The sequence below is a fragment of the Acartia tonsa genome, chromosome 6, assembly GCF_053477335.1.
Source record: "Acartia tonsa isolate MP-2025a chromosome 6, ASM5347733v1, whole genome shotgun sequence".
In the NCBI taxonomy this organism is placed as follows: Eukaryota; Metazoa; Arthropoda; class Copepoda; order Calanoida; family Acartiidae; genus Acartia; species Acartia tonsa.
The window spans coordinates 39,336,968-39,363,255 of NC_137265.1; the positions used below are offsets into that span (position 1 = coordinate 39,336,968).

Below are 26,288 nucleotides of genomic sequence, written 5' to 3' on the forward strand. Positions count from 1 at the left end.
CTCCTGAAAAAACTGAATCTAGCTCAAATCATCTGTGAAGATTTGTAATATTGTTTGTAGGACAGTGTTGAAAAAAATCAGGGATCTAAAGGGATAAGACAATGGCCAATAAATTGATGTACAAATTCCCCCTTCTGTAGATATTACAATTAGTGGTTAAAACATTTTGACACTCAACTTAATGAAACAACCAGTCAAAATTCATTAAAGCCCCCGTAGTTGTCAAGCCAACGAATAAGAAAACGTTATTATAAAACTTTGGGACTTGTGTAATAAACAGCCCAATGTCTCCCCCCCTCCCTGAAAAAAAATATTTGTTTGCTCAGGAATTCAAATAAAAGAATACCTAAAACTGTTCGGATCAAAGTTGTGGTTGTCAACAAGTAAGAATAGGAGGATAGGTTAATGGAGAGAAAACTGATACAAGCCCGAAAAAAGACATTTGTACAAATATGCCCTTTATGCAATTGTACCTCTTATTACCACTTAAATGTGATGCTTTGCATATGCAAGGTAGACCTTTTTTTGAAAATAAGGTGGAGAAAAACGGTGATCTACAGAACTATAAAGAAAATTTCAACTATGGCTTCGAATCCGATTAATACTCGCTGGATTAGAACCTAAAAAAATCATGTAATGTATTGTATAGCATCGTATTACAGATAACTTTCCATGAATATTAAAATAATAATCATAGAACTGACACCAGTTTTGGCAGCCCAGGCCCTTGATTTTTTCATGTTAATATTAAAGGAGAGCTGTCTATAATTGCTTAATTCAAATAAATAATTTCTAGATCTGAGGTGGGTTCTTAAAAAACCTTACCCTACTGAACTTTGGAACACTCGTTTGGAACACTCAATTGCTCCCTTGTTTTCCCATTTTTTTGGAACATCAAATGAGGTAAATGTGATTCTCATTTTAAAAAAAAAATTAATTGAGAAAAAAAGTGGGGCAAAATAATGTTCCAAAGAGTGTTCCCTAGTTCAGTGGATTAAGTTGGGTAGCCATAATTAAATTTGGAATATTTTTTTTTAATTCAGAGATTTTTCAAATTTTCAAATATCTAAATTAAGCATAAAAAAACATGTCTAAAAAAACAAATACCAACAAAGACAAAAAAAATTTGAATTTTAATTCAAATAAAACTTGGCACCCCGTTTTGTTGCCATTTTGTATAGGCTTATACCTAAAATGAGAGGACAATTTTTCTCAGCAATTTGTTCCCTTTTTTATGAGCGATTTTTTTTGGAGTCAATTGAGGGCAGATAATTCCTTTTACTTTGATTTCTTAGTTTTATTTTTAAAAAAAATTACAATGTGAAGCTGTGTTTAAGCTTGGGATTTTTTGTGTCAAGTAATTTTTTGTCCCAAAAAAGTGGTCTAGGGGGGATAATTTATCCTCACTCAAAAAATCATTTTGGAACATTATAACCAGTGGGTTAAAAGTTTTTTAAGAATCAATATTACCAAATTTTTTATTTGCCCCACTGGTTATAATGTTCCAAACTGATTTTAGTGGGGTAAATGTTTTTAAGAACCCACCTCTGAATTCACTTATTCATTTCTCCCTGTAGCACAGATAAGTCAAGGACAAATATAACATGTGCAAATTTTTATCTGTCTGCTTAAGGTCAGTGGCCAATAATGTTATGAGCAATTTGAACAACTACAATACAACAATCCGATTTATTTGAATTCATTACATTACAGGGATTGAGGGAAGTGAGACATGAAAAATTGGACTAGAGGTGCAAATATTGATGTACGTACATCCCCAATGATGATACACTTGATTGATTGTTATTTACAAGTTCAAAGGATCACGTCTCAAAATTATACTTTAAAAATTCTATAAAATAACTTTGATAATGTGTCTAGAAAATGTCTACGGTGGTTTCTTCCAAGTTTGAACCATTTTGCTGCAATAGTTTGACTATTTTTCTGGCGGAATTACTTTAATGGTCGGGTCAGGATGCCTAAAATCAAAAATTATAAGAATAGATAGGTATAGAATACGTAATATTGTTTTCTCCAAGCTGGCTAATATAAATATACCCCCTTATGACTTAGCCCCATCCTCTGACTGTGAAGGAACATATTTACTAATATATGAGAACTGTATTAGCAACCAAAATTAACGGCAAAAAAATCTTATGTAACAATATCCACCACGTATACTATATCCATCATTAGCAGTTACTGTCGTGATAGATTTTAATTCACTTTGTTAGTGACCAAAATTTGTGGCAAGACAGTACAAATAGGTTACTCAATGATTCAAAATGTCCGTCACGTCTGTCTGCAATACGTGACCCATAGCTGTGATTTAAGATAGATGTCTATTTTAAAAAGATTCCCATGACATTGACAAATGATCAGCTACTTTATTGGATACATGTCCAACTACTGCTGTGATGAAATTGTAAGAATAAGAAAACCAAGAATCTAAAGGGATATGACATTGCAGGATAATGAAACAGAACAAATATTAATCTTTTAGCAAATTTTATGTGTTTTTTTTCAATCCCCATATAAAAAAAAACAGTTTCGACTTAAGGAGCGTTTAGGCTGTCAATGCTATAACTGTTAGCAAAATTAAACCTCTAACTTTTATAGCATCTAGGAAATTACAATATAAGTAAACCTACTATATCATACATACAGACAGACCAACTCTAATTAAATCTTTGATTAAGCTGAACTTTGTGAAGTAGGGACATACGGACGGAAGCACTGATATACCCTAATCATAGGGTAGCTGCGCTACTAATAACACAAACCTTGCTAAGTATCCATCTATATACCAACAAGTTGGACGTACAGGTAGTCCAGTCTCCCTGAAATCAATTGATCAATCAATAGATGTATTACCCCCAGATGGTTAATCAAATCCGACACAATTATACATCCAACTCAAAAAAAGGATTTCTTCTATGATTTAATCCTAAATTAAGGGAATGTTACTTTTACTTTCTATATGTATTTATTTAATCTTTATGATAACTGTCTATAAATATAAAAAGTATGAAAATTTTAATAAAGACCTTGTAGTAATGACTTGTTAAAGATTATTGGCCTAAGTTGCTAAACTCATAAAAATATCCTATATGGAAGTACCTATTCATTTAATTTCCCATTTCATGAATCAAAATAAGTTTCAATACTATTGCAATATCCAAAATAAACTAAATAAATTCCATTAATTATGTAATAATAATAATATGTAACATCTTATGTAAGATTCTACTAAGTGCATAGAGAATAAAATCAATTTAAAATTTTCAAACAAAATATCAAGAGATAAATAATAAATTGAGTAACAGTCAATAGAACATAGTGGAGTAGCAACTCTATAATTGTTGGTACTTTCCCAACAATTAACCTAATGTTAAAACTTACACAGGAAAAATGAACCTCCTCCCTCAACCCGTATTTTTAAATTTACTTTAAAATGTGAAGGTGTGGGGGATTGTGTCTGTGTGCACGACTAGAAACTTTGAGGGAAACCATCCAATTTTCTATATGATTGTCCAGATCCTCCTGGAAAATATTTGTGTCTGTTTACCTAGCAAACTTTAAGGCAGCCTTTGCCAAGATTTTAGCAACTCCGTTTCCTTCCATACTCGGTGGCACCACGGTCGTATATAGGTCTATCTCTACACTACAATATAGGTTTAGGTAGAACAAGAATGTAACTATTAGAAAAAGAATTTGAAAACCAAAAAAATGCCTTTAATACATATAAAATTGAAAATTATTTTTGGTAATAATTGCCATCAGACATATAGAGGCGACATTTTAGACAATTGAATCGCCACATAAATTGATATTCATATTTTATTACCTAAATGATTTATTAAGATAAAAATATAAGTTAAGCATCTAAAAGCTCCATAAAAATACAACTTATGTACAACTTACATATTATTTACAATTTATTTGTCTTTTTTGAGCAAATCTTACCTTTCCTTTTTGTGGTATCTTAAGAAAGCTGGCTTATGTCCTTCCACTTCGATTATAAATTCACCTTTTTCCTGAAAGAAAATATATAATTTACAAGATAAAATAAGAAGTAAGTTACACCAGTTTTGTATTTCAATGACGACAAAAGCCGCTGAAAAGTTTTAGACTAGGATCACAGAGAGATGGCAGTTTCGGCAGCAGTGACGGTTACAACGCCGTGTTTTTTTAAGTTTTATATTTTACTTTTGTGAATCAACTATCGTACAAAATCACGCGGTTACAGTGATTTTTTCATTCCGAGTTTCTTGACCGAGGGTTCGAAAAGTGAGTGTTTTGTTCTTCCCCTTTCAAAAGGGAATAGTAGCTTATGCGATTGTGAGCAAGCTTCCAGTCAAATGCGCACATTAGGTCAACTGTTTTTAAACATGCGTATAATTATTATAATTAATTGGTCAACATTAAGAAAAATAAGATTTAATAAGCGCTTTTGACTGGAAGCTTGCTCACAATTTTACGGATTATTGAATATGCTACTATTCCCTTTATCAAATTCAAGTTGTTATAGAAACAATTAAACATAAAATTAATACATAGATTTTAAAAGTGACCTGAATATGTTTCACATCTTGCTCTGAGAGATTTTTAATGTTAGAATGAATATTTCTAGTAAGAGCAACTCTTGTTGTATAGTTATTTAATAATCCAACTGCTACACCTGAAAAAGAATATTCACCGTTTAATTTTTACTTGTCATTTATGATTGTTATTATAGTTATTATATTGACTGCAGCATTCTTATGTATAGAGAAGAGAAAATAAAATTATAGGGATTGCAAGAATTCATACAAAAAATCTTCAACCCCCCGCCCCTCCAGAAGTGTAGGAGATGGAGCCCCAGCTATTCTCCCAATAAACTACCCCTGTGCGACAACCCATTGCTCAATGTAACCTGACCTGACCCATCCACCCTTTTATAATATATGGTGGGAGGGGGGGGGGGTGCCGGGGGGATAGAGGTTTATTTAAAAGGCACTTTGAGTGGGAACGCCGAATTATTTTTTTTTTTAAACTAACCTGATTTTTTTAAAGCAAAATTCAACAACATGATTAAAATTTCTTCTTTTCTCTGGCGTCTTTCAAACCTTTCTCTATCTCAGCTTGGAAAGTTCGTTTAAACCTAAATATAAACATAGAAGCTTAAAATCTCAAAAAGGACTTGAAACACTTTTTATAGTTATAAATCTATCTCAACCATAACATTTATAAATTAGTAACTACTGCTGCTTCATAACGAAATATATTTCAAAGAAAATTTCATTATCAATCGCATCTGTAATACAAAACAACAACATAAATAAATGAAAAAAAGCATTAAGAATTATACAAAAGTAGTCAAGATGTTAAAATATATCATAAAAAATAAAATTTAAATTCACAGCTACTGTATAGATCTTTACTTTTACATAACCAACCAACAAATAAAGGAGAAGTGGGGAAACTGGCTATGTAACAAGAGAGAGGAAAGGAAGGGTGTATAGTTGAAACAATTTTATAAACAAAATGTAATTTCAATTCATTTCTTTGTTAACCCCGAGGGGCCGAACTCCGGGACAAAGAATCTTATATTAATTTTATGATTTTCCTTTTAATATACGTGGAAAATTATCAGTAATACGATGCTATACACGATTTTTCAGTGACTGAGAACCGGTTCTAATCTAGCGGATATTAATCGGTTTCGAAGCCATACTGGAAATGTGTAAGAATTGACAGTTTAAATGCCAAGTTCATTTTAGGTTTTTGTAACTTTTTGCTATATTAGTATTGTTTATAAGATAAACTATAGAAAGCAACCATCTCTGAAATAACAATCTAAAGTATTCAACACATCAACTCTACAACACACACTGTGATGCTTTATTAAAGAAATTGAAAGTAAAAGTTATAATCATAATAAAGTTTTCTTTATCGTTGGCTTAACAACCGTAATGGGTTTTATTGAATTTTGATTGGTTGGTTTATTTAGTTGAGTGTCCAAACGTTTAAACCACTAATTGTAATTTACAGAATGGGTAGTTTTGTTTATCATCACTAGGGATGTACACCGATTTTCCAACTACTTTGCGATAAAAACAAAAAATTGCTCTGAAAATAAAGAATGTGTTTATCTAATGCTTCCTTGCTTTCATGAGAAAAATAATGGAATTAAAAAATCAATGAAACCAAAATTTTTAGGCATCTTACATAGATGGATATAGAACATACGTGGATATTATGTCAGGGGAAAATTGTCGTCAATTTAGGTTGCTTGAATATAACTTATTGGTCAGTTTGTTTATTCAGTAGGAGGGGAGGGGATGGAGTAAAAGGGGTGAATGGGTGTATCGTTATTTTAGCCAGCTACAAGTTTCACTTTATTAGAATAAATGATAATTTGGTGAAGGATCAAAGTAATACTAAATCCATTCTTACATACCACGTATGGGCCCTCAGATGTCAAAACTTTATTTTAGTGTTTGGCCAAAATGACTTAGCAATTGTATCTGTAAGTACGTCTAATAACATCCTTTGCTATTTTTAAAATCCTAGAAAATTTTTTTTGCAAGAAAATTGCATAAATTCGCAACCTTTTTTAGAACCACTACATAACTCGAGTTTTAAAACTTTTTATATAAAATCCTTTTTACAAAAAATATCAATAATTACTTAAAATTAAACCTGAAAGAAAAAAAATCTCATTACACGTGTTAATTTGCATGTTTTAGGTCTTTTTTTGAGGAAAGTATAACTTCCACATTTTTGACAATAATATATTTTTTTAACATTTCAAAGTAAAATATAATAAAACTTAAACGATTTTTCTTGAATTATCAGTTGAAAATTTCATCAAACATGCAATTTAAGTGATGAAAATTTAATAAAATCATTTTTAGAATGTTTAGAATTACCAATTTTCTACATTTAAAACAAAATGTTAACATAATTTAAAAACATTTAACATATAACTTCAAAAATCATTAACATTTTATAAAAAGATGTTTCAAAAAATAAATCATTAAAAGGTATTAAAATGCATTTGAAATTACTTAAAATTAAAATTTACACTGTATTCTATGTAATAGAGTTTAAATGACATGATTAGTGAATGAAATATTTCCTAAACTCATTAAGCCTTTTTGTGACTATATTAAAAATAATTTATTTTGTTTTATATTGCTTTTTTATTCAAATATTTGACAAAATTTTCCCTACGTCAATAAAATAAAGTCAGTTTTTTACTGTTTCCAGGTTTTTCTTTATAATTATAACAATTAAATATAATATAAATCTTCATTATCTTTTATTTGAATTATCATACACATTAAAATGTAAAGTATAAGCTAGAATAGCACTTTTTTCAACGAATATTTTAATGACATTATATCAAAATAATTCCTCTTAAATATCACACAACATATGATTGGGAAGTATAGCCATTTCTTGGAGGTATAATATTTACAAAAATACCATTAATTCTGTTTTTATCAGAAGTTAAAAAAATTGAACAATTCTAAAACAATGGTTGGCTGTCTAGATATTGAGTACACTAAGATTACGTCTCTGTTCTATTAAAATAACGTTGCAAAAAGAGGGGTTCTGAAAGTAATCTACCTAATTTTTTTTAAAGAACCAACAAGTACTGTCAGTATCTTTTTTCTTGTAATCTAGCAGACAATCAAATCATAACACAATTTTCATGATAAAATATTCAGGTTTCTACTTCACATTTTAAAAAATATACTGATCAATAAAATGTTCAAAATTTTACTTTGTACTAATTGACAAAATATGTTGTAATTCTTATTTTAAAGTTACATTTTTATCCCTGACAAAATCATAGACGACTTTTAAAGGCATCTTATCTAAACTTTTTGAAGAAAAACTTAAAAACGTTAATTAAGTATGAAAACTATTTTCTTCGATTTTTCTGAAGTTATTATCGCATTCTATGGGTTTTTTATTATCATTTACTTATATCGAAAGTGCCAAACATTGTACCCTAACTTATTCATTTAATAAAAAACCAGCCGTGATACAACATATTTCAACTTCAATAGCAGTGTGAACACATAACAAAAATACACACAGATATACAAAAAGATAAAGAAACAAAGATAAACACACAAACACAATCTTCCCCTCATTCATTGGAGGAAAAATATCCCCTGGAAAGAAATATTATGATGTTAGATGTTTGGCATAAACTACCTTATTTTGCATTACTTCTACACACTACAAGAAAACTGCATCAGAGAACAGTTTGGAATTTATACATCCACACTAGAGGGGACCCACGGAGTTTGCCATGGAGGACTCAAGAAACCAGAACATACGATAAGAGAGAATGCTTAATAATAAGAAAAACTTTTAAGAATAATATGCCTGCCCTTAAAGATAAACTCTTAGAGGAATTTTTCTAAGTAAAATGTTATAAGGCACATTACTTTACTTTTGATATGTCTGGTTTCTTTGCTAAACAAGACCAAATCCATGGGTCCCCTAATCTAAACTAGTCATAGGATACAGATAAACTTTAGGATAAACTACCAGTTATAAAAAAAAACATAATCATAAAAGAGGAGTTTCATGCAGACTTTATCAATATAAAATTAGTGCATAACGATATTTTGATTTCTAATTATGTTTAAGTTATTAAGTATTAAAATTTTCTAACATGTAATTCATTTACAAAATAAAATAGTAAAAAAATTTTGAACTTGTGACTTATGCAAATTTGAAAAGTCTTTCAGTTAGACATAATCATTATTCTCTTGTTATGTATGCTACAAACATTTAATGAATTGACAACTTTAATAATCACTAACACTGTATATTTATTTTTATTCAATGATTTTACCTTTCACTTCAAAAGATGACCGAGTGAGTGAAAGCAGAGAGAGATGGGCATTTGGCTAACCTTACGCTTCAGAAATGGTAACTTTGTGTATCATCATAGGGGATGTACATTAATTTATTGGCCATTGTCTTATCCCTTTACATCCCTGGAAAGAAAGCGAGAAGGAGAAGTAAAACTGGAAAGAGTCAGGGATCTTGAGGGATAAGACATAGTCGTTAAATTGATGTTCGTCCCCAATAATGATGCACAAAATCACCCCTTCTTTAGATTACTATCATTGGTTGAAACAGTTGTACACTCAACCTAATGAACCAAATAATCAAAATTGAAGAAAAGTTCCAAACGTTGTTAAATTAATGAATAAGGAAACGTTATTATAAAACTTTGGGGACTAGTGCAATTTACAGTCCAATTACCCTCCCTCCATGAGAGAGGGTGGAGGAGAAGAAAAGTGGTTTTGCAGGTTTGTATAATATGTTTGACAGGTAGGGATACAAAATGGTAGATAATTTTTTAATAATCATTTAAAAATACACTCTTATATTTTACAACTTATATGATTTAGGTTATAAACCTTCCCAGATCCACTATAAAGAAGAACCATATTAGCTCAGCGTTTAGTGTGATCCTTTGGTACACACAGACAAACATCATGTTACTTTTATAGGAGGAATTTTCAATACTTAATTTATAAATTTTCCATTAAATGATTTGAATTTCGTAATATTTTCTACATATTTTTGGTGAAATAATATGTTCAGTTTTTATTGCATTTTTGACATCTTTAGAATGTTTTGGCACAAATGCATCAAGTGCAAGGTTAATATGTCAATGCGAAAAATGGTGCAGGGTAGTTTAGACGTATTCTCCCACCCCCTCCCCCAAGCTTATGAAAAAAGTATTTAATTACTATGGTAACAATATTTGTAGGCAATTAAATAAGATTTAAAATAAGTCTAAAAAGGGCAAACTAAATTTGAGAATTTTAATTAGTTCCCCTAGTAAAAGTTTTACACACGCCCTTGCCATCAAAATAAAAAAAAATACCAGCCTTTAGAAATTGAAATAATTTTGTTCTCATTTTTTGTGTTATATCATTAATGGGCAAAAATTCCCTTAAAACTGCATTTTAAATATAAAAACTATTTAAACACTGATATAAGATTTCTAAGAACTTTAGGAATACCATCCCAAAGTTCATTATTAGTTTTAAAATTTTATAAAATATCCTAACATATCAATGGATAGATAAAAGCGTTGCTCAGAGATCATAAGTAACAAATAGAAATCCTCCCTATTTTAAAATATAACTAAATCTCAAGACAATTTTATATTCTTGTCAAGTCGTACATGTAAATGTAAAAACTTTTGCATTTTTTGATTAATTGCAAAATGTGTTAAAAATTGCCTAGCTTTACATATGTATGCAGGGAGGGAGGGTACATGGGTCTATTTATTACACTAATCCCTAAAAAAAAACGTTTTTTTATTCGTTTGCTTAAGAATCTTGGGGACATTTTATTTTGATTGGTTTGATCATTTAGCTGAGTGTCTAAACGTTTCAACCACTAATTGTATTTTACAGAAATAAAATGTTGTGTATCATTATTGGGAATGTATATCAATTTATCAGCCATTGTCTTATCCCTTTAGATCCCTGATATGAATATGTCCTGTTCTACCAACCTTGTGTCTCACATACTATTTCTTATGCAATATTTTGCAAGGTGGGGAAAATTTTTCAAAGTATCTATAGGCAGATTTTCTTTCATAAGAGATTATCATTTTTTCTTTAGCCCATGAGAAATATAGAACCATTGATAAAAATATTAATATAATAAATATACTTATGATGATAAACAAAATTAACCCTTCTATTGATTAAAATTAGTTTTTGGTTTTTTTGATTTACTTTGTTACCAAACAACTAAGTCACTTATAGTACCAGTTTTAAAGCCAGCAGCGTATAAGATAATATTGTTAAAGTTTTTAAACTTTGGGTACATGTGTAATTTACACTCAAATGTTCTCTCCCTCCCTTTATAATGATAGAATAATAACAATATTCACTGGAAATTGCAAATGATTAAGAAAAGCATAGGAATCAATGTAAAGGATGAGTGGAAGCCAGAATAAGTAATGATATCTTTAAAGCCAAATGGGGGAATATATTTCTTTGTATCCAAACATAAGAGACAAATATATTCATTCTTTTTCATATTTGTAAATCAAGAACTTGGATTCCATTTTTGACTATTTCAAGTAGTGCAGCTACTCTGTAACTAAATATATACTACCACACATTACAGTGAGTTAATACAAATTACGTTTTTGGTAGAATTCCAAAAATTTGAAAACTGAAGTGCTCAATAATTAGTGGGACTACAGCATAATGGTGATTTGTTGACAGAACATGCAATAATCTAATTTTGCAACAATTAAATTTTAAACTTTTCTAATATTACAGTTTATCTAACGAGTTTCTATAAAAATTAAATTACCTACAGGTTTTAAAAAAACCTTTTAATTAAAAGTGCTGTTACTTTTGGCATTATTCTCTTTGTTAAAATTATAATCAACAAAAATACTTAGAAATCTTTATTATTATTTTATGTTAAAAGGTATTATGCACCAACAAGTCCATAATTCTTGCGTTAATTATGGACATTATTACCCTTGTTCGCGATGAACTCCAATTTAGTTTCCGAAAGTGTACCTAGCGTCCGCGTCCTATCTCGAAATTTGCTATTAGCTAAAAAAGCTTCAAACTTCCAAAAAAAAATTAAAATTTTAAACATTAAAATTTTAAATGTATAATGTATAAATCGCTTTGTTTTTCGCAAATTTCCGGAGTAGCTGAAAAAAGGGTCTGCAATAATTGGGTTATCTGCTGTAAACTTTAGGAAACTAGGGCTAGAATAGGAAATCCATTTGGAGCTGATCTTGTTCGCATAACAATCTGTAGAAACAAAAAGAATATTTACTGTATATTGAAATGTTTTATTAAGAGCATTGAGAAAATTTATATTGCCATAAAATGTAGCAATTAACAACACACAAAGTGCAAAACTACAGGGAAGGAAATGACAATAAATTTAAATTCATCATCATCCCTCTATTTCATTTGTTAATTATAAGCTACCAAAGATAAAATATAACAAACAAGAATTAGGTGAACAAGACCTAGTCCTGTATTCCTGATAAAACTAGAAAACTAAAGAGCTCATAAAAATTTCCTCCCAATATTTTTATTATTTCCTACTGTGCTTCATATACATATATTATGCAAAATATTTTATTACAGAAATAGGCAAACTTGGCCTCTTAGTTTTCAAGAATGTATACTACAGATGATAAAATAAATTCATAAATCATTCTTGATTTAAAACAAATAAGGTTCTAGGATGAAGATTATTTCAGTATGACTTCGGAACCGATTAATATTCAAACGCAGTTCTCAGCATTACTGAAAATTCATGAATACCATCGTATTACAGACAAATTTCTACAAATATTTAAATATAAATCAGTAGGCACCTCGGGTTTAAGAATACCGGTTTTGATCTTTTAATTTTTCTTTTTAATATCAGCAGAAAGCTGACTTTAATACGATGCGATAAATAACTATTACAATCCATTTAAAACCCCTATAAAGTGTCATTTAGTATTAAGTGTACCTGCAGTTTTTTAAAGCGAAGCTTTTCTGTAATTAGAGTCGGTCCGTCCGTCCGTCCGTAACGGATAGCTTTTTTCGTTAATTAAGGCATGTTAGAATTGTCCTATCGATTTCAAACTTTGCATGGGGATTCCTTTAGTAGTTAGGTACGATTTAGAAAGCAACTCTATAATCATTATCAGAATGTCCGTACGTCCATTTTAAATTTGTCGATTTTTTAACTTTTTTAACAACAAATTTTCATGTGATCTAATTATCCGATTGATCTGATTTTTGGTATATTTATTCCTGGGACAACAAAGTATAATGTTATAAGCGAAGCAACTCTATAATCTAGTCCTAAAAATGTAAGTAAGTCCATAAACATTATCCTGTATCCAGCAGTTTTTTAACAAATTTACTTACAATTTTGGTTCGACTCTAATACATTTATATTGTGATTATTCATTTCTGACACTATACAAATGTTAATGTCCGTTTGTCCTACCGTTTCAGTGCTTCGCTTTTATGGATGTTGCCATCCTTGTTTAAAAGCATCTTAATAAATACATCAAAATTGATAGAACTAAAAGTGATTAACCATGAATAAAAGATACCACAAAATTGTACCTAATCATCTATGTGTTGAAATTATTATGCTATTATTGACTTGAAAAAGTAATATTGGAAAATGGAATGTTGAATTAATCTACAACCCTTTATTCCCCAATATACAATATTTCATACAAAAATTGAGAATATATTATTCCTCCCCCATTGTCCTATACCTGTATTTCTGGCAATCTCTAAATTGTTCCCTCACACATTTACTCTATTTAGAGCAAACAATGGACATATTTAAACTTCCTTTGAAAATCATGAGCTAAAGGTTACCTAGGATCTAGAATTAAATTCTTAAAAAGAAATACACTTATCTCCATAAGTATCGAATCAATTATTTTTCAATAATTTATTTTTCATTTCTTTATGTATCCAATAACATATGAAGCAGCTTGAGCACCCCCCCCCCCCCCCCCAAATAGAGTCCCATCCAAAAATAATTGCTGCTTGAAGCCTCATTTACACTAAAGCTTTTGCTGTCTTAGACAAATATACAGTCTTTTCAAATGGATAAAGGGATGGACTAAGCAAATATTCCGTTTCAGCAAACTGACCATTCATAACTTTTACATTTTGCAGGTTTTGTTATCAATATTATTTTACAACAATGTGTCCCTATCTATGAAGGTGAATAGTATAGGGTAAGCTAGGTTGAAGCAATTCTTTAGAAATGTGACCAGCAATAAACTTAAGATGGTAAATTAAATTATTTGGCCGGAAAACAGACTTTCCTCGTAAAAACAAACAACAACAGTTAAGTACAAGATTAATATAAAAGCAGCTTTAAAGAAATGCAAACCACCGGTCAAAGAAAATTAGATACTGGATGCAATGGAATCTTCTAAAATAAATCAGACCTTTATCTTAACAGCTGAGAAAAATTACATTTCCCCATAGCGTTACGGACTGACGGCCTGGTAAACAAAGTGAACTGTAAATTATCTTCGCTACAAAAAAAACCATAACAGAGTATTTTTTTGGCTTTTTAAAAAAACTATCAACGCGACTGACAACGTGACATTTATGCCATCATTGATTCCCTTAAAAATTACAGAAAACAATGCTTATAACTTTGTAGAACTCAAAATTGACCAATGAGTTAAGCTAGCCCATTATTGTCATAATTTAATTGAAGAAAGTCTTTTTACTCGTTTTTAGCCATAGGTATTAATCGTAAGGACTTTTAACTTAACAGAAATAAAACTTCAGTTTAAATCACATTTTATTAATAAAATTTCCAAACAGAAAGGCAAACGGTATTAATATGAATTCTATATATGACCTAAAATTGCGTATGAATAGAAAATGGGGTGAAATATTTACCTACATATCAACCATAACACCTCCATACAAATATTATTCAATGCAAAATAGAGGGTTCCAAATCTTTTAGAAATGGTGCAACTTTTTTGTTCTTATAATTATACCAAAAACCCATATGCTCATTTACTATGAAAAAAACTCTGGAAACTTGATATCTTGATTGGTTGGTACATGCTAGCAGTGACCCGAATTTTCCATCAATATTTTAATCTACAGATGAAGCAATTTTGTTAACCATAATTGGGGATGCAGTATACATCTATTTATTGTCCATTGTCTTATCCCTGAAGATCCCTGGTTTTGTCACAAATGTTTTGACTGTGTTATAATTTCTTTTGGTGACAAGCTTTTTCTAATTTTCTATTAATTAGTTAGACTGCATGAAGTTTCACAAGAAAATATTCTTAATTCGACTTAAAAATATCATTTAGTAAAAGTTCAAATGTACACACAGTATTGAAAAGTCCTTCTGTAGATATAAAAAAGTAATAGCACCAACCAATCAAAATCAATTAAGTTATCAAACTTATAAGCTAATGAATGAGAGACCATGTTTGTAAAACCAGTCTCTATATTTAATTTCTCTTTTTAAATAAAAAAAGGGCGGGTGTTAGGGGATTCAGTAGTCGATGAAACTTTATAGGCAAGCACCCATATATCTATACATGTGCGAAGAAACAGAACAAAACACATTTGAAACCGTCTAATGTATAACATTGAATGTTTGTGAAAAGAAAGGTTACAACAAGAATCAGCTGTGCTAGGGAATTCAGAATCTCACAAAATTTAAATTTCTATGCCCTTTCAACTTTCCTTATCCCACAATTTTAACTTAAACAGTGGAAAAGCAGAATAATGTTTTAAAAGTTTTGAAAAGGACCTCAATGTTGACTTATAGGCAGCTGTTTAGGAATAAAAACCATTTAATTTAACGATTAAAGCTTCAAATCCCATTATATAAAGTAATAAGTTTTTCTTTAGCTTAAGATTTCGATAACTACTCAACCGATTGAGTTTCTTAATTTTATGGAATCAGGGGCGTCCAAGTATTTTATTTTGGGGGGGTAAAATTTTTTTAAGGGGGGGTTAAATCGGTTTTGGGGGGGGGTAAAATGGCGCGCGAAGCGCGCCGCAAATTTTTTTTACCCGGGGGTAAAATTTGCTTGGGGGGGGTAATTACCCCCCCTGAAATCTGTTGGCAGGGGTAAAATATGTTTACCCCCTCCCCAAAATTTACCCCCGGGGTAAAATTTTTGGGGGGGATAATTTAAATTTTATCAAAAATTTAGTATTAAAAATGCGCGCGAAGCGCGCAAAAATTTTTTTTGTTAGAGATTTTCTATTTTGGGGGGAGTATTTACCCCCCCAAAAATTGTTTGGGGGGGGTAAATACCCCCTCCTTAATGGTTGGGGGTGCCTACGGCACCCCCAGGGTAGGGGTAAATTTTAAATGGGGGGGGGGGGGTAATCGCCCCATTACCCCCCCCCCCTTGGACGTCTATGTATGGAATCTTCTTATAGGTCCCTGGATTGTTTTAAGCTACTTAATTTCTATATCTAAGTTTTGTGTTAGGCTATTTCCTACTTTTCTTACTCCTTTGAATATAGAGCTCCTAGATGCTTGGTGCGCAGCCGCTAGTTAAATATACAGAGAGTACAAATATACAAACAGGGGATCATAACAGATTAAAACTTCTATAATGTTAGAAATAGATTAAGATTTTTTTGCTACATTGCATTTATTGGTGCTTTCAAACAATTGACCGGTTGAGCACTTATTCCCCCCCCCCCCTCCAAATACAATTATTTTCAAAATAAGGAAGGGCGAATAATTTTTTTATGTGCCTCCTGCGGGTATACCTAGCCCTGTAAGTATACCCAGTACAACATAACCTAACCTAATCTAAACTGCAAACCAAAAAAATAGGCAAATCTGAATTTGCAGAATAGCAGCTTTAATATTCATTTAGAATGATTTTACTGTTAATATAAATGTAGATGCATCTTTTGGTTACAAGTTTCCACCGTTAATTTTTTATTAATCAGCACCAATGAAGCACAAGATCTTAAAAACAGCATTTTGGGTAACAACTGGTGAACCAAAAAGATATGCAAATCCAAAACAAATCAATGGAAAAACGATTTTTTTGCACTTTTCTTCTGTTTTAAAGATTGATTCTGATAAATTAACAATTTTTAAAAGGATTTATGCATTAATTATTATGAAATGTAGTATAAGGTAGAAATTAATGATTTTCTAAAATAAGAAATATTAGAAAAAAATAAATTCGAGCCCTATCACTTTAGAGGACAGTTGCGGACCTCCAGTCTTATGGATGAAGCTAAATACATATTAAAAATAATAATTACTCCCAAAAGTATACAAAAATGATTTTTAATGTGTTAAAAAAATTCATTTTAAAATCTTGATTTTGAGGATGATGGCCTTTAAGATGCTCCTATGGGTAGTGTTGGTGAGCCAAATGTTATCAAAGTGCATGACTATGATGACAACTTATATATTGAACTATGGTCCAATTTTTGTATTCATAGCAGCCTCCAGCCAAGCAGTAATAAAAAAGAAAAAAATTGCAATTTTAATTACTCCAATGCATAAGGTAAATACTGTCGTTTTTAGAAGATGTTTATATTTCTTGTCTTGAGGCTCCATTGAAGATTGCTATGAATACAAAAAATGGTACATAGGTTGATAGTCAAGTTGTTGTAATGGGCATGTACCTACTTAGATAACATTTGGCTCACCATCATCACCAATAGGAGCATCTGAAAGGACATCATCCTCAAAATCAAGATTTTAAAATGTTTTTTTTTAGCACATTAAAAAGCATTTTTGTATACTTTTCAGGGTAATTTTTTTCTTTAACATGTATTAGTAAACTGGAGGTCAGCAGCTGACCTCTAAAGTGATAAGGGTTGAATTTCTTTTTTTTCTAATATTTCTTATTTAAAAAATTATTAATTTCTACCTTATACTACATTTCATAATAATTAATGCATAAACCCCTTAAAAAATTGTGAATTGATCAGAATCAATCTTTAAAACAGAAGAAAAGTGCAAAAAAATCGTTTTTCCATTGATTTGTTTTGGATTTGCATATATTTTTGGTTCACCAGTTTTTACCCAAAATGCTGTTTTTGAGATCTTGTGCTTCATTGGTGCTGAATTATAAAAAGTCAACGGTGGAAACTTGTAACAAAAAGATGCATCTACATATTATATTTACAGTAAATTCGTCTCAAATGAATAATGAAGCTGGCATTTTGAAAATTCAGATTTGCCTATTTTTTTGGTTCGCAGTTTAATAAGTCAAACAAACTAACCCCCGCCCCTCAATTTAATTATTTTTCTTGCGTTTTAAGCTACACACAGACATGCTTTTATTAAAAATTCCAATTTTGCAGATTTTTTCCCCCTGTACCAGCTAACCTTTCCTCTTAAGAATTGAAATTCCATTGAGATTTATTGCAAACTCACTCTCACAGCAAAACAATAAAAGCCGTTGTTTGCAAAATTCAATTTGTAAGCTTTAAGATAGGAGGTGAGAAAATAGATAACTTGAAATACTATCCTTATGTATATTGTATAATAATAAAAATATGAACTGATTTCAGAAATAGGAGGATTGAGATTATATTGTACTCTAAATTACACTGGTACCCAAGGTTTTACAACCATTCTTTCTTATTCGTTAGCTCAAAAACTGTTGGTACTTTTCTTGAATTTTGGTTTCTTCCAAACTATTAGTGTCAAAAATAAAAATATATCGACCATTGTCTTATCCTTTAAGATCCCTAAGAATATTAAGTAAGAAAGAACAAAGAGGGAACTACTGGTTTCTTTCTCTTCCGCAGCTACTCTACAAGTCTATTGGTGTGATCTTCGCAGTCTGCACAACAAAGTTGTAAATCTGTTGAAAAAGTTCAAATATTCGCACATTTCAATATCGCATTACAAGGAAAAATTTAATTTAATATCCATTCTTTTTAAAAGCAACAAAGTCTAAGAAGCGAGATAACAAGCAGCACAATTTTGTTTAGTAAATGCATATTTAACATTGTATTTTTTAAGATTAGTGGATTTATAAATAGTTGATAATAAATTACACTGGTTTCCAAAGTTTTAAAAAATGCTCCCTTCCCAGCGAAACTTAAAAAAAAAGTTAGCATGGTACGTTGTTCGATATCTCAAATGGTAGCTTATGAATTACCACCTAATTTTTTGGCGATAAACGTTGAAAAATCGGCCTTTCAAGCAAAAGGTAGCATGCGAGTTCGCCATCGATATCGTAGCAGAGTAGCAAAAATTAAAAGAGAGAGAGAGAGAGAGAGAGAGAGAGAGAGAGAGAAAGAGAGAGAGAGAGAGAGAGAGAGAGAGAGAGAGAAAGAGAGAGAGAAAAACATATCTTACTCTTTATTAAATTAAGCCGGGAAGGGTATGATCTCTCTCTCTAGCATAGGAATCGGTTCATATATTGCACGAGCTCGAAGGCGACTCTATGGCGAAATATCTTGCTGGGTTATTAGTGGTTCAAAGAATTTCGTTACTTTTATTAAACCTTGACTAATAAAAACTAGTGTCAAATCTTTTCAACCAATGATATTAATATACAGAAGAGGTAATTTTGCATCAATTTATCATCAAGATGAATGATATGAATAAGAGTTAAAGTCAGTAAATTACTTAATGTTATTTTGTATTTTTTACAGACCGTCAAATTTTTAGAGTTCCTGCATCTAAAAATATTCAAAAACCTTTTTAATGCTAAAATACTTGACGTAATTTCCAATACTATTCAGTATTCTAAAATCGTTTGTTTCCGAGATAAATGATCAAATTGTGCTGAAAAATTGGATTAAATACAAATTCCAGTTTGAACTAGTGAGCAATTGTTTTCGCGCAAATTTAAGTTACCGCCAAGAATAGCATGTAGATATGTTGTAAAAATGATTATTCAAGGATCTAAAGGTATAAGACATTTCCCGATAAAATAATGTACATCCCTCATGATGATACACAAAATTACTCCTTTGGTACATAGATTATATTTAATGGTTCAAACGTAAAGACACTCAAAGTTAAGAACCAACCAATAAAAATTTAATTAAAGTCCCCAAAAATGTTAAGTCAACGAATAAGAAAACGTTAATATAAAACTTTGGGGACTAGTTTAATAAACAGCCAAATAACCCCTCCCTCCCTGAAATTATTAGTTTAGCCAGGTATTACAATTATACCTCAGGCATCATCGGGGACAAGAAAAGGAAGATAATTTGATGTAAATCCCCGATGTTGATGAACATAAGTACCCTTTCAGTAGATTTAAATTATTGGTTGAGACCTTTAGACACTACTAGTCTGGACAACAAATTAAGATTCATTTAAATACCCACAATTTTTAAGTCAACATAAAAGAAAACCTTGGGTGTCAACTACCAGACCAGTCCAATGTCCACTCCCTGATAAAAAGCTATTTGAATCATCTACAAGGCTTAAACAATTGTTGGCTAATAATTGTCTAATTCCTGTATGATAATGTATAGAATAAGGAAAGACTGGTGTTTATTACACTAGTACCCAACGTTCTATAACGTTATCTTATTTGTTGGCTTAACAACTTTGGGGACTTCTTTGGGTAAATTCTCATTGGTCGGTTGATTCTTTCAACCACAAATCGTAATCTACAGAATAGGTAATTTAAGTGTCATTATTGGGGATGTACATCAATTTATCATTGTCTTATCCCTTTAGATCTCTGATTTTAACTGGCTTTAATGCAGAAGTGATGTAGCACAGTTTGTATCATGCATGGGCTTATATATTTTAGATAGATATTTTAGGCATGTTAAATGTTTAAAAACAATTTGTATACTGTCAAACAAAGCAGCATTTTTTTCAGAGAAATGTTCTTTTATGTAACAAAATCTACCATATTTTTTTCGTTTGCAAGAATGACAAAGTTCATAAAAGCGAAGCCCTGAGACGGTAGGACAAACGAACATTAACTCTTGTAGAGTGACAGACCTTAATGAGCAGAACATAAATTTGTAAGTCTAAACAAATTCTAAATCGTACTTTAGGAATCAATTCACCATGCAATGTTTGAAATCGATAGGACAATTCTAACATGTCTTAATGACAATGATTCAACTCGTGAATCCTTACTTTTTCTTTCAAATTAACACACATAAAATGTGTAATGTAACAAAACAACTAAAATAAAAAGAGTTGCCAAACTGTTGGTTTTGTCACATGATAAATCGAAAACAAGGAAAGCGGCACAATACACATTACCAGGATGATATAGGGATAATGGTAGCTAAATTAATCTACAAGTCTTTTTCCCCCCAAATGTTAACCCTAACTTTACCAAACTATGAGGTTATTTTATTATATATGTTTATATCCCTGCATCCCTGAGCAATACACATTGCAGATTTTATTGTATGCTATGTGTCTTTATTTTAGTTTCAGATAAGTAAAATTTTAAAATTTTGGTCAGTTTTATTTTTCCAAATATTGTATGGAGAGTATTTATACTTATTTTGAAGCTGTATACTGGTCTTAAATAAGACTAATTAGAATTTTGATGGTTTTTAAATCAATACCTAAGTCTTGTTTGAGAATGAAAACTAACAGAATCTAATCAATATAAAATCAGTGTAATTAATAATCTTTGAATCGACGGGGGGTTGGGAGTTATTTCTCGCATCGTATTATAAACGGATTTCCGCGGATATAGAAAGTACAATTATGAGATTAAAACTAGTTTTTTAGCCCCGAGGTGCCGAAGGCACCGGCTAAAAAAACTGGTTTTAATCTTATGATTGTACATTTCTATATTCGTAGAAAGACGTTTATAATACGATGCTACACATAGTTCTTTCGTACGGATGAAAACCGGTTCCTATCCACCAGCTTCGAATGAATACGAGAAAATGTATTATTTTGATTTCACAATTTTTTATCATTCTTTTAAATTCGACCAATAATTATTTTTAAACATCGTATTTCCCTAACTTTAACAAATCAATTACATTTAAAAATTCCAATGCCATTGACATTAAAGTAAAATGATAGAGAGGGAAGGGGTTAATAACTGTATGTTCCTACCCCGTGGACCCTATGCATACATTTAATTGGGTCTATGGATATCAGCCAATAGCGTCGATTATATTAACACAGCCAAGTTCCTACAAAAGAGCAGAAAGCAATTTGCTAGCAAACGAATACACTGGATTTAGGAAGATGTTATACATCTATGCTTAATACATTTATTCCAGTGACTGCCTATAACTTTACCCCTGTGGTAAGAAAACTCTCTGCATTCATGTTACACATTGTAACAGCAAAATTGGATTTATCTTGCAATAAAAATATTGTACTAGACTGGTTCCTATGGTTCACCAGTAGCCCTGTAATCACATTAACAACACCACACGACTGAAGCTCAAAGTATGAAAAGCGGTTGAAACCAGAAATCTAAAGGGATAAGACAATGTCAGACAAATTTATCTACATTCCAAATAACATGAAAAAAATACTTGTACTTTAGATTAAAATTATCAGTTTGGTTCAAAGGTTTGGACACTGCTAACGTAAACAAACCAATAAAGATTGATAAAACACTCCATTTTAATCCAACGAATGAAAAAACCTCTTGAGAACTATATTGATTGGTTGGTTTAAACTAGCAGAGTCAAAACATTTTTACCTGCCAATAATTTTAGAATCTACAGGACGGCTAATTTTGTTTTTGGGATGTATATAAATTTATCGTTCATTGTCTTATCCCTTCAGATACCCATTCCATGCTGAACTTCCAAGCTGAAATTCTTAAAAACGTGTGCTGTAATACAACAGCATCAAATGTCCCCAGAACCAAATCCTAGGAAAAATGTACTCAGAGTCAGGCCTATTCCATTTAATCTGCAGCTGAGCACTTTTAGTTGTGTGCAAAGAATGGGCTGATGCCATACTAACTGGTTCCCAGGAATTTAGGGTTACAATAACAGACAATAAAATTATATCCCCTACACAAACCCACCTTTCCCCACCACAGCTCAGTTGAAAAAATAGTTATTTACCGCAGCATATATTTACCACTTTTCCGCGGATATTAAAATGAAAAATTATAAGATTAAAACAAAAGGCAATGGTAATGATTTTTTGATTATTATTCAATATTCGCGGAATATTATCTGTACTATTATGCCTATATATGATTTTTTATTATTTCTAAGAACTGGTTATAATCCAGCGGGTATTAATCGATTTCAACCCATACTGGAAACTGAATTATTTATTTGCTAAATGAATTAAAATGACTGGAGGAAAAGGTTTGAAGATATTACTTTCAAAGGAAAGATAGGATTTAAAATTGTTGTACGTTAGTCTGTACGTCCGTCTGTAGCGGATAGGTCTTATGGTTAATTTATGTATGTTAGAATTGTCCTTTTGATTTCAAGCAGTGCATGATGAGTCCTGTAATAATTAGGTATGATATAGAAAGCGGAGCAACTCTACAATTGGTACCGCAAAGATAAATTAACGGAGAAGGGACATGGATGGGGAGGAAGGTAAGGTGGTTGGTCGCCAGGCCCTTTGAGAGAAACCACTAATTAAGTAATGTGTAAATAATTCTTACAATACACTAATTTCCTAATCTTTATCCCTGATAGTAAGTAATGGGTACAACATAATTCTTATATTACACTAATTTCCTAATCCTTATCCCTGATAGTAAGTAATAGGTACAACATAATTCTTATATTACACTAATTTCCTAAATTCTAATCCTTATCCCTGATAGTAAGTAATGAGTACAACATAATTCTTACAATAGACTAATTTCCTAATCCTTATCCCAGATAGTAAGTAATGGGTACAACATAATTCTTATAATACACTAATTTCCTAATCCTTATCCCAGATGGTAAGTAATGAGTACAACATAATTTTTATAATACACTAATTTCCTAATCCTTATCCCTGAGAGTAAGTAATGGGTACAACATAATTCTTATAATAGACTAATTTCCTAATCCTTATCCCTGATAGTAAGTAATGGGTACAACATAATTCTTATAATAGACTAATTTCCTAATCCTTATCCCTGATAGTAAGTAATGGGTACAACATAATTCTTATAATAGACTAATTTCCTAATCCTTATCCCTGATAGTAAGTAATGGGTACAACATAGTTCTTATAATACACTAATTTCCTAATCCTTATCCCTGATAGTAAGTAATGAGTACAACATAATTCTTGTAATACACTAATTTCCTAATCCTTATCCCTGATAGTAAGTAATGGGTACAACATAATTCTTATAATACACTAATTTCCTAATCCTTATCCCTGATAGTAAGTAATGAGTACAACATAATTCTTATAATACACTAATTTCCTAATCCTTATCCCTGATAGTAAGTAATGGGTACAACATAATTCTTACAATACACTAATTTCCTAATCCTTATCCCTGATAGAAAGTAATGGGTACAACATAATTCTTATAATACAATAATTTCCTAATCCTTATCCCTGATAGTAAGTAATGTGTACAACATAATTCTTATAATACAATAATTTCCTATTCCTTATCCCTGATAGTAAGTAATGAGTACAACATAATTCTTACAATACACTAATTTCCTATTCCTTATCCCTGATAGTAAGTAATGAGTACAACATAATTCTTACAATACACTAATTTCCTATTCCTTATCCCTGATAGTAAGTAATGGGTACAACATAATTCTTACAATACACTAATTTCCTAATCCTTATCCCTGATAGTAAGTAATGGGTACAACATAATTCTTATAATACACTAATTTCCTAATCCTTATCCCTGATAGTAAGTAATGGGTACAACATAATTCTTATAATACACTAATTTCCTATTCCTTATCCCTGATAGTAAGTAATGGGTACAACATAATTCTTACAATACACTAATTTCCTAATCCTTATCCCAGATGGTAAGTAATGAGTACAACATAATTCTTACAATACACTAATTTCCTATTCCTTATCCCTGATAGTAAGTAATGAGTACAACATAATTCTTATAATATACTAATTTCCTAATCCTTATCCCTGATAGTAAGTAATGGGTACAACATAATTCTTACAATACACTAATTTCCTAAACTGTTTCTTATTGCATTAACTACATTTACAACATAGTTAAACACCATTTAGCAAATTATTTAATCTTGGTTATTTATAATATATTTTATTGTCCTCAAGATCATGTTTCATATTATAATTTTACTATTGATTTAAATACATGGTCAATTGATTAAATAATAGTTATTCATCGCATTGTACTATAGACAGCTTTTAACGGATATTATCTGGTTTTAATCTTATGATTTTTTTATATTCGTAGAAAATTTTCTGAAAAATAATGCTATACATGGGCCATGGCTGAGAACCAGTTCTAATCCAGTTGATATTAATCGGTTTAGAAGCTATACTGGAAAGAAGATTATTTTTTATAAGTTAAAATGAAAATGTTAGAAAAGAAAGTGGCCGATAAATTGATGTACATCCCCATTGACAGACAAAATTACCCCTTCTGTAGATTACAACTAGTGTTTGAAACGTTTGGACAACAAACTACAGGAACCAACCAATCAAAATTCATTTAAGTTCCCAATGTTATTTAGTCAAAGAATAAAAAAACTTTTTTTTATAAATTCGTACAAGTATACCCTTGTTATATTGAAGCTTTGCCGATAACAATATCAAAAATGGTTACCTATCAATGTCAAATCCTTTTGAAGCCTGTGGAAATTTTTCTGCCTGTTTTGATATTTGTTTCTTTGCTGCGTCTTCTATGGCCTAAAAAAGTTCAATGTAACGACAAAAATACTTTCACAGTTTAAGATTAGAAAAAAAATAATAAATTAAATAGCAGATGCACCCCCAGAGGCCTCTAGGGGTGCTTGGACAAGGGAAGGGGGAAGTAGGGCCTCTCTTTTCAATCAAGTTATAAACGGAAATAAGTGAGAATGTTTTGGCAGGAAAAGGAGGTATTATTTTTTTTTGGGGGGGGAGGGCAATTTATCTTTTTTACAACCCCAAAAATTGTCATATTCCTTCTTTTGACCTATAAGTGTTTTGAAATCATAAGAGCTTAGGGCCGGTAGTTCCTTTGACAATAAACAATTGAAATTCTTTACTAAAGACAAAACATACAAAGATAGTGCAATTAAAGAATTTATTGTCTGTAATGTTAGAATAGGTCAAAAATGTTAATTTGCAAACTGAACACTATTGCTGAAATTTCTAGAATTAAAGTCAGACCTTAGTCATAATCATTAATCAAACATAATAACCACGAATATGAAAAGGACAGACGAAATGACGACTAAAGTTTTCTAGTTCTACTATGAATATTGATAACTTTTTAAAATAGAACACAATCAGGGAAGGAAGGGACTATAGCTCTTTTTCCTCCCATTTCTTTTTCCTTAAATTTTAGGTGATTCACTCATATCCATGTGGTCCACATTAGGTTAGGTAAAGGTTATGAGAGCCCCATATGGTTAGATCCCCGTAGAATTAAGGACCTAGTGGGTTGAAGCCCCCAGCAGGAACCAGAAAACTAAATATCTTTCTTTTAAATAAAAAATAAGGTGGTGGAAGTTCTATGATCCAAAAACAATAAGTAAGGTATCATGACTAAAATAATCAACAATTTTAAGTAATAATAGTTTTTTTTTCTCATAAAAAAATTGGAGGTAAGAATAATCCTTATTCCGGCATCCCTGCAAAGAGAATATTTCACC

At 30.9% G+C, this 26,288-nt stretch overlaps 1 protein-coding gene across 2 annotated transcripts; it reads right to left on the minus strand.

Moving 5' to 3' along the window:
• Positions 1 to 1,541: 1,541 nt before the first annotated feature.
• On the minus strand, positions 1,542 to 25,338 carry LOC145322622 (protein NATD1). Of its 2 annotated transcripts, none has more exons than XM_080164771.1 (7): positions 20,647 to 20,670; positions 5,041 to 5,143; positions 4,575 to 4,681; positions 3,967 to 4,037; positions 3,569 to 3,664; positions 2,784 to 2,840; positions 1,542 to 1,979 (listed from the first exon to the last, which is right to left on the minus strand). In XM_080164771.1, exons 2-7 carry the CDS (start codon positions 5,069 to 5,071, stop codon positions 1,937 to 1,939), a joined length of 405 nt encoding a protein of 134 aa, XP_080020897.1. In that variant the 5' UTR covers positions 5,072 to 5,143; positions 20,647 to 20,670; the 3' UTR covers positions 1,542 to 1,936. The 2 variants fall into 2 exon arrangements, with proteins under 2 accessions (XP_080020897.1, XP_080020896.1); XM_080164770.1 differs by lacking the exon at positions 20,647 to 20,670 and adding an exon at positions 25,256 to 25,338 and having other exon boundaries at positions 1,545 to 1,979.
• Positions 25,339 to 26,288: the final 950 nt, after the last annotated feature.

Excerpts from the sequence above, each read along its gene's own strand:
- LOC145322622 (XM_080164771.1), bottom strand. The coding sequence starts at position 5,071 with ATGTTGTTGAATTTTGCTTTAAAAAAATCAG. Across the intron at positions 4,682-5,040 it reads TTTTGCTTTAAAAAAATCAG|GTGTAGCAGTTGGATTATTA; the intron begins GTTAGTTTAAAA and ends ATTCTTTTTCAG. Across the intron at positions 4,038-4,574 it reads AAGATGTGAAACATATTCAG|GAAAAAGGTGAATTTATAAT; the intron begins GTCACTTTTAAA and ends ATTTTCTTTCAG.